The 9,527-nt window shown below is 40.1% G+C and overlaps 3 protein-coding genes across 3 annotated transcripts; all 3 read left to right on the top strand.

Moving 5' to 3' along the window:
• The first annotated feature begins 883 nt into the window (after nt 1-883).
• On the top strand, nt 884-3,006 carry polr2i (RNA polymerase II subunit I). The gene is made up of 6 exons (XM_058080142.1): nt 884-1,076; nt 1,249-1,303; nt 1,695-1,768; nt 1,889-1,963; nt 2,636-2,687; nt 2,818-3,006. Exons 1-6 carry the CDS (start codon nt 1,015-1,017, stop codon nt 2,878-2,880), a joined length of 381 nt encoding a protein of 126 aa, XP_057936125.1. The 5' UTR covers nt 884-1,014; the 3' UTR covers nt 2,881-3,006.
• A 149-nt stretch (nt 3,007-3,155) lies between these two features.
• LOC131134852 (forkhead box protein G1-like) lies at nt 3,156-4,115 on the top strand. Its single transcript, XM_058080512.1, has one exon. The coding sequence runs from the start codon at nt 3,231-3,233 to the stop codon at nt 4,113-4,115; it is 885 nt and encodes a 294-aa protein (XP_057936495.1). The 5' UTR covers nt 3,156-3,230.
• A 587-nt stretch (nt 4,116-4,702) lies between these two features.
• On the top strand, nt 4,703-5,883 carry snrpd2 (small nuclear ribonucleoprotein D2 polypeptide). Its single transcript, XM_058080162.1, has 3 exons — nt 4,703-4,849; nt 5,277-5,456; nt 5,547-5,883. Coding segments are annotated over exons 1-3 (357 nt in total). The 5' UTR covers nt 4,703-4,847; the 3' UTR covers nt 5,722-5,883.
• The last annotated feature ends 3,644 nt before the right edge of the window (nt 5,884-9,527 follow it).

The raw sequence follows: 9,527 nt of genomic DNA on the forward strand, positions 1-9,527 counted from the left end.
CAGATGGTGGGTCCGGCGTGCTGTTGATGAAGGCCAGCGCTGACTCCAGAGTCTGCAGGACTGCTGGAAGTTGGACAAACTTGTTGCAACTTATTCATTGTTTAATTTCCTCAAACTGACTGTTATTTTACACTGCCTATACCACGTCTCCTCAGTTCCAGCAATCTCAGTTGTGAACTGCGTGTGCTGTTGCTCCATCAGTGGATTTAGATTTGGCCGATTTGTGGAATTAGCTCAGGGATCAAGGGCTCAGGCTTGGAGGGGGAGAGAGAAGCATACATATATAATACACTCTATATATTTATTTATACATAATAACTATCCTTTCTGCAAGTTATGCCTTGAACAACAGGGTAATAGTAGTAGCATTCTACTTTTGCAGAACTTTGGGATGAAAGCAATAAAAAATGGAAGAACACCCAAAAATACTGATTGGTAAACAGTTCAAATACAGTTTCAATTCATGATGCCCCTCCATTCTAGTACTGACGTTTAATTACCCAACACTTACCTATTGTATTTTTACAGGACATTTATATGTTTATTTTTATTTTTATAATAATGTACCAACTTTTTTTTCCATGTGAACAAATTGCACTTAAAGCACTAATAAGCCACATTACACAGTGTGTGAAAATATTCCATGAACAAAACGACATCTTGTGGCCAAATCTTGCAATTTAATTAATTTGTACAATAACCTTTATTGTTTTATTCTTAAGAAACTGTTTTGTGTTTTGATGGATATAAGCAGTATAGCGTGGAACGATGTATATTTTGTACTGACCTCATTAATTCATGACAGTTCAAGAAAACAAATACGTTCGGTTGCAGTAGTACCTCCGACCACTGCAAGGCGCTGTTTCAAAAACAATGTGGTGTCAAAAAAATGCGCATGCGCGCTCACTGTTTTTAAAAGAGTTGTGGTAGTCTTACGCGTTCACTGCGGAACTTACCGGGAAATCACGGTTTTAGTATCATTTTGTTGTTTATTATCAATCAGTAATCATTGTAATGGATTTGGAAACTGGAACATATGAGCCTGGATTCGTGGGGATCCGGTTTTGTCAAGAATGGTGAGTTTGCGACGAGGGCCTTTGCGTGAATGAAACTAGCTAGCTGGCTAGCAATGTAAGAAAACGTGATAGCTACACTGCTAGCTTTAAGTGATGCACTGCAAAATGCGGTAATGTCACAAATCACACGTTTGAATTGATGACCCATCTCAATGAAGCCGTTTTTTTCCAGTAACAACATGTTGTACCCAAAAGAAGACAAGGAGAATCGTATATTGCTGTATGCGGTAAGTTTATGAGTTAATGCTACAGGTCGTTGTATTGCTATTTTTTGGGAAAACTGTGCAGTACAATAAAAAACATAAAATGTTTAATATAGCCTATTTATGTAATGAATTAAAATACACGTTGGTCATGCATATCAGAAATAACCGGGGTGAATTTTTGAAAATAGCTGCATTTATTAAACTGAAACCTTATTTATCTAACACTGGGGAAATTCCACTGTTGAGATATATACATCTGTATAAAAAGGACAAAGTCACGACTGAAATAATGAATTTCGTTATAACACACATTGCACACCAGGAAAAACATTGACACTTTTGATACTGATTATTTAGGATTGGATTACTCTGTTTTGAACATCTCTCTCTCTGCCTGTCTTTGTTTCCACAGTGCAGGAATTGTGACTACCAGCAAGAAGCAGACAACAGTTGTATTTATGTCAATAAAATTACCCACGAGGTTGAGTAAGTATGAATATTACGTGATATTACACTCTTGTTTGTGTCTGCTTTGCTCTCTGACCTGTGTTCAACGAATCATTTTTTCAACTGAATAACCATTTGTCAACATGTATCTTTGTGCAGTGAGTTGACCCAAATCATTGCAGACGTATCTCAGGATCCAACTTTGCCGAGAACAGAGGACCATCCCTGCCCAAAGTAAGTCATTTGTTTCTCTTGCCAAGCCACACAACCTGCAAACAATCTTAGTTTTCACAGAGATCCAGCAAATTAGCTCCATCAGAGCCGTAAATCAGGATACAGTCATCCCTTGCAATGGAACCGTTCAAACATTGTTCCATCACTCTATTGCAGTTTTTCGAAAATTAATAGTTTAATAAATTATGATCTGTGGTTGGATATTAGTATAAAAATATTGAAAGATAAGTTATATGTAGTATTCTGGTCACAACACATTAGTAATGTTACATTGATGGGACATGACACAGATTACCTTCACACTGCATGCCAAGGCATGTCCGACATAATATAGTCAAAAAAGCTGTACCTCCATTGTGTGTGGAAGTGGTATGTTTTCGTCTTATTTTTTCCCTCCCCATTTAAACCTTTCCTTAAGTTTAGAATGAATACATTGGAGGCTAACTACTTAGCTTGGTAGCCTGCTATGTTTAAAGTAGCAGCCATCTCTTGTGACATGGTTGTGGGAACAGGAATCCGAGCGTTTCGGCCAAGAGGAGAAGAATGCAGATTTACCCTGTACACAACTTTAGATTTATGCAGTATTTTGTTAAAAGAAACTTATTATAGTGCTCATTGGGATCCAATATCATTTTAAAAGACCATTAAATAAACATTTTGGTCTCTCCCTAGATGTGGCCACAAGGAGGCAGTGTTCTTCCAGTCCCACAGTATGAAGGCGGAGGTAATGATGCTAATACTGTATACCAACGTTTATGAACATATACAGTATCATGAACACACTGATGATGTGAAGTGGCATATATTGTGATACTGTACATGATATCTAATTTTGAGTGTTCTTCCCAACACAGGATGCTATGAGACTGTATTATGTCTGCACGGCCCCACACTGTGGACACAGATGGACAGAATAAAGCTGTTTGTCTGCCATTAGAAGGTCTTGTAATTTTATATCTTGTAAATATTATGTTATTAATTTTAGGTTTTTTTTTTAAAGCAGCAGTCATTCCCCTATGTTTGTGTTATTAAAAGAATGAGTTGTTTCACATTAAGTGTATTCATTATTTAAGGAAGTACTGTTGACAGGATACGACATGGTGACTATACTGTCTTTATGCTAGCATGTACTACGAGATGGTCAACAAGTGTCCTGCTGTGGTCATGCGCATTAGAAAGAGGATCTCTTGGGCTCCTCAAACACTCCGGCTGATCACTCTGAACGCAGCAGACGAGCCACTGTGTCATTTTTTTTGTCCTCACAAGGATGCAGACCTCCAAGGTTGGACATGGTTTTTGCAACAAGTCGTCCTTCAGCATCAGCAGCCTCTTGTGGAACGATGAGCAGAAGGAGCAGAGAACGAAACAACTTTTCACTTGTGAGAAGATTGTGAGAAATAAAGAAAAAGCAGAGAAGCCTCCTTTTAGTTACAACGCTCTCATCATGATGGCCATCCGCCAGAGTCCTGCAGGACGACTCACTCTGAGTGGCATCTATGAGTTCATCATGCACAACTTCCCTTTCTATAGGAACAACAGACGGGGATGGCAGAACTCCATAAGGCACAACTTGAGTCTGAACAAGTGTTTTGTCAAAATACCTCGCCACTACAACGACCCGGGTAAAGGCAGCTACTGGATGCTGGACTCCTGCAGCGAGGATGTCTTCATCGGGGCCATCTCAGGGAAGCTCCGGCGCAAGAGCAGGAATACAGGAGGAACCAAGTTTGCAGCCAAAGGAGCGCAGATTCGTGTAGTGTCCACCAGCAGCTCATTTTACTGGCCGGTGCCGCTCCCGGCACCACTAGTGCGCACCCATGAAGCAGGCTCGCAACCAGGCTTCTCACGCCACGCCGTGCAGCTTCTGCACGGGACACGACCACCCGGTGCTAGCGGAATCACGCAGGCGCACTATGCGACGTCTTCCGGCGTACTCGGCTGCCGCGGACAGTCCGGAACCGGCTGCGGGTCTTTCTCCACATCCACCCCTACAGCATGCACCTGGTCTCTGCAGGATCAACGTCCCCTCGGCTTCTACTCGCAGCAAATACCATGCAACCCATGCCGTGATGGCTGCACCATGGACATGGGGGAGTGCGGGGGTGACTTCCGAAGTTACTGCCACCCAGTCACCCATACATATCCTATTTAACCTGGGAATATATACTTCTAAAATAGCATGAACAAAACACTTAAATGAACATGTAACATGGTGTTATTAGACGCTGCATTACATAACTGTATCCAATGCAACGTCATCAGTAGGTAATAATTACCAAAGTGTTCATGTCCGTTAAAAATGTTGCTTTGGAGGAGAAAGTTCGTAAAATAAGAAAATTGCTTAGATACCTGGTGCATATGGCAGGTGTACATTTTATGCATAAAATGCACCGAGAAAATTGCTGTTCTTCTGCATTAGTGTCTATGTGCTGTATGTGTTGTCATATAGTACTGTGATTTTTCAAAACATTATCTACACCACACCATTAGCAAGATTTAAGTCTTGCCTGAACAAATTGTACCCAAAACCTTTACAATAAACCTGCATGAGACATTTGTGTCACTGTATCGCAATGCCTAATAAAGTATATTTAATCCAATTTTTTGTTTGCGTTTATAATTGGGGTTTAGTCTATATATTATCTCTTATTACAACAAATATTAAAAATTCGTGTGATGCTGTATATTTAAAAGTTTGCCACTACAGTACTCCGCTTATAATCGTTTTGCATACGTAATACAGAATGGCCTACTAAAACAACCCGGAAGTAGCTGAAAATAAGACCTGGAAATCCCGGAAGTACTTGTGTCTCCACGCTAATCGAAATCGTTGGCGCTACGCAGGCGACGTGAGGACTACTACTTGAACGAAATATCAGCAATCATGTGAGTATTTTTCGAAAGTATTGCATCCCATCTAAGTAATCGAGTGATGTATCTAATCGCAGCTAAGCCGCTTGTAATTTTCGAAGTTGGTTGGCTAGCAGTATGAAGCGAGGCTAGTTAGCCGGAGCTAGCACACCCCTTTGTATGCTCTTTATTCACTTCCTATCAGCTATAAAGTAGTGTGATTAACCACCTTAATTTTGTGTTTTTATTGTATAAATTACATACAGAGGTAGTTTTATATTAGCGACACAAGGTGTACGTTGTGTTGTAAGCACAGATGCTAACGGACGCATTTTTACTAGCTTTCCATGTTGTCGTACTGTGCTTTGCATAGATTCGAGTGCTCGAACGATTACGAATTATATATCCGTTGTAAAAGAATGTTTTATTTATTGACACCTTTTTGCCGTTTTTGTCTTTGAAGGAGTCTCTTAACTAAACCCAAGTCCGAAATGACTCCTGAGGAGCTCCAGAAACGTGAAGAGGAGGAATTCAACACGGGCCCTCTGTCTGTGCTCACTCAGTCGGTCAAGAACAACACACAAGTCCTCATTAACTGCCGGAACAATAAGAAGCTCCTTGGGAGAGTCAAGGCTTTTGACAGGTACCCCAAAAATGAATTTGGGATGATCAGCTTTAAGTTGTGTTTTTTTCCCCAGATATAAGACATGTATGGTGGTTGTTGTTGTTCCAGGCACTGTAACATGGTTTTGGAGAATGTGAAGGAGATGTGGACGGAGGTTCCCAAGAGTGGCAAAGGAAAGAAGAAGTCCAAGCCTGTGAATAAGGATCGCTACATCTCCAAAATGTTTCTTAGGGGGGATTCGGTCATTGTTGTGCTGAGAAATCCTCTCATCACAGGAAAATGAACTGTTCAGTAGATCAAGCTGCAGGGTCTGTCGTTTTTGTTTTGTTTTTTTATATATTTTGATTTTGTTGTTTGATTTGTCAGTACCCCAAGCAAACTGCTTTGATTTGCCTACAGATAGCTTCTGTATTTTTCATTTTAATAAAAAAAACATTGATTCATAGATCCAATTGTGTCACTTTACATGCAGCCAAGAGTACTCCTCTTTACCCCGCTGTCACCATTCTCCTCCCCTGGCGGCATCTTATGTTCGGCTTGATCTCAGGTCGCCAACTGTCAATACGCGACAAACTGCCGTTTGAAGACTAGCTGCATTATTTATGAAAGCAGATGTGCTGACTGTCACTTCACACCCTTCAGTGTTCTCCAATGCCGGCCCCTTGGTTCGTTTAATGGTTGAACAGCAAAGCTTGTCTTCCTGTGACCAAACATTCTTTTGTATTACATTATACCCTCAATAGCTGCGACAGGCGCACTTCATTGTGTGCATATAACAACCAATGTAGAGCCAAAGTAAGAACTGTATAAAGATACAATGTGCTTTGATTGTCTAGTAATAGTAGTAATGATATGCGGCACAGTCGCATTGATTCTCTTTTATTGTCACAAAAGTACTAATGTAGTCTTCAAAAAGTCTTCACAAATTTTGAGGTTGTAATCTATCTTTGAGCAGGAATGGTTTATTTAGTAGGTAAGCGATAAGAGCAAAGGGGGAAGTGTGATTATGATAGCAATCAAGTCAGGCATCAGTGAAGCAATGTGACACCCCACAGGGACAGTGATGGTTGCTGTAACCATATCCGCTACTGGTTGTTTCCAAGCAGAACCATAGCCGGGGTGTTGGGGCCAGAAGGAAGAAGAGGTGAGGATGTGTAAACATACAAACACTCACAGGAAAGTGAATATTTGTGATAAATAATACATAAATGCTTTCATGTTTGAGCTGTGATACTCGAGATGGAGACGAGGTCATATTGCAGCTTTTAAAACACTTTGGAGCTGTAAATCTACACAAAAATGTCTGAACAAGATGAGTGGTGTTATTTTGGGGTCTAAAAGTCAATTTCTCTGCTAAGCAAGCCAGAGCTTTTCTTCTTTTCGCTTGCAAACACACAAAAAATGTCTCAAAGTTTATTACATTTTTTTATACTTTGTTTCAATTTGATAATTTTTGGTTTGTTACAGCTTCACGGTGGCCAAGTCATGAGATTGGGAAGACTTGGGTTCGGAGTTTGCATTCTCCCCGTGCATGCGTGGGTTTTCTCCCACATTCCAAAGACATGACTCCAAATTGTCCATAGGTATGAATGTGAGTGTGAATGGTTGTTTGTCTATATGTGCCCTGTGATTGGCTGGCCACCAGTCCAGGGTGTACCTTGCCTCGCACCCGAAGTCAGCTGGGGCAGGCTCCAGCATACCCGTGACCCTACTGAGTATTAAACGCTTTGTTACAGGTCAGTGAAGTACACAGATGCTCATCATTCTGTATCCTTGACTGCATTGTCAAGTCAGTCCTGAATATTTATGTGATTATGACATCTAGCGGCATATGGTGGTATTACACACTTGACTTGCCCTGGCTGGATTAGTTTAAAATCAATTGTTTGTGTTGGATAATACATGTAGAAATGGGGTTGGTGTAATATAGCTCAGTTTCTAACATTGGGAGCATAAACGTGCCCTACACAGAGCTTTCCTTAATGCAGTGCAAGCATTTAATTGGGCATTTTAGTCCTCTGTGAACATGAACTATGGGAACCGAGTCGCAGCTGGGAACCCCCCATTCCCCATTTATTTGTTTGGATTTTTTTTCCACTAAAAGCTGTTTTGCACAGAAGTTCATTGTAGCCTGCTTTGTTTTTTAATGTTTATACATGTTCAAGTCATGTTTTACATACACACACACTGTCAAAGCAGAGTGTTATAGCACCACCCTGTGGAATATTTACAATGAATCCAGATCAGACTTAGGTTATAGGTTATAATAAAAGGTTATAATCAGTATTTCAGAATAATTCAAACTCATATCGCCGGGATATCTACATTCATTCCTCACAGTGATTATTTCCAAGATAAAACGAATGAAGGCCAAGCTGGCTTCTCAAAACTTAATAAATATAAAAATGAGCCAAATGAGCCAGTTTTTTGAACGGCTCTTTGAAAGGAACGGCTCACCAAGATCCGGCTCCCCTCAAAGAACCAGAAATCCCATCTCTACAACTAACTCTAAATGCAGTTTTCTCAGTCACTTCCTGTCCGTCACCCCTTTTCCTTCCCCAACGCCGGAACATCTCTCTCCATGGCAACACATGCATGAACACCTCCGAGGGTCATTACAGTAGCATACAGTTATATTCTGCCCACACTAATTCCTTATTTCATACGATTCTTAGGAACTAATGCATTGAATGGAATGATTGTCTATGCTACTGTATGTGCTTCAACATGTTAGCATTTCCCCCAACCTACATACTCTGTTGGCCAATTCCATACCTCCTGTCACTCAGCCAACTGTGAAGGAAAATGGCCCATTGACGTCATACTGTGGAAATAAAGTTGTGGTAAAGACACAAACCTTATAATTACGCCATGACCTTCTTGCAATATTTTGAGGGTTACCATACTCTTCTGGGAAGCCAACCAACCGTTTTTGTAACTTAAGACAACACGTTCCAGCATATGTTCCCCACATATGATATGTCTGCTACTGTCTGCAAAAGTGCGTACTCTGTGATGGGGAGGAAATTGGACATAGCCTTTAGCTAAAGGAGTTGCATGACTCCAAAATGGCACACTTAACAGTTGGTCATAGCAATGTGTGTGCTGTGAGATTGTGGACGTTAAGCATGCAGTGGTAATGCATTCCTTTCTCATCCTCCTAACATGCACTTGTGTACCCATTAGAGAGAAGGAATGCTTTTAGAGGGTTCTGCATCACAACCAAGTTCCTTTCACTGTGAGCACAACTAAATAACATTACTTCTGTTGGTGAGCCTTGGGATCAGACACACTTTTTAAGTAATCTTATTTTAATAATCAAGTTCTATGCTATTTCTAAGGACTTACTACAAAAACGGGAGTCAAAGATTGTCTGCTGTTTTTAAAGTCTTACTTGAAGAACGCTAGTCAAAGATCCTTTACATATGACAGAACACCATGCTCTTTTTAAGAACAAAGCTTTGAACACTTTGAGCTACATTATATGTAATTTCTACACCAGGCCATGAGCCGAGGAAAGCACAATTCAACCAAAATCATGAAAACAGGGACTGAAAATATGATTTCTGGACATTTCCAAGTATGCTAATACTCAAAATACCTTGTGTGTTGGGAGAAGTTTGTTGTTTTGGATTAAAGTTAAAAGGAACATACAATAAGAGTGAAGATGCTGCCATTCGCAATATTATTTTTGGTGTATCTTAATTGAAATTGGAACACCAAAATGATGTTTTGGTGTTAAACTATGGTTGTTTGATACACTTCTACCCAACGGGGATGCACTCAGGTTTTGTGTCATGTATTAAAACTAATTTATTCTTGAAATTAGTTCTGTGTGCCATTATCGTATACATGCAAAACAAATCTGACACAGGCCTGACTTTTCCCCTTAGGATGTGTTTTGATGACTTTTTATTTAGCTTTTCCATTTTTTGGAGTGAGAAGGTCCATTTTGTAACTGCCTGAGGGCCCCGCCTGTCTTTGAAGGTAATTATTTATTATTTAATTGCATTTCACTTTGTTGTTTGCTAAATTTGTGTATGAGGTTTTGAATTATTTATTCATTGTAAGTCATAAGAAGGGTTCTTT

This window comes from Doryrhamphus excisus, chromosome 8 (genome assembly GCF_030265055.1).
Source record: "Doryrhamphus excisus isolate RoL2022-K1 chromosome 8, RoL_Dexc_1.0, whole genome shotgun sequence".
NCBI classification, from domain to species: Eukaryota; Metazoa; Chordata; class Actinopteri; order Syngnathiformes; family Syngnathidae; genus Doryrhamphus; species Doryrhamphus excisus.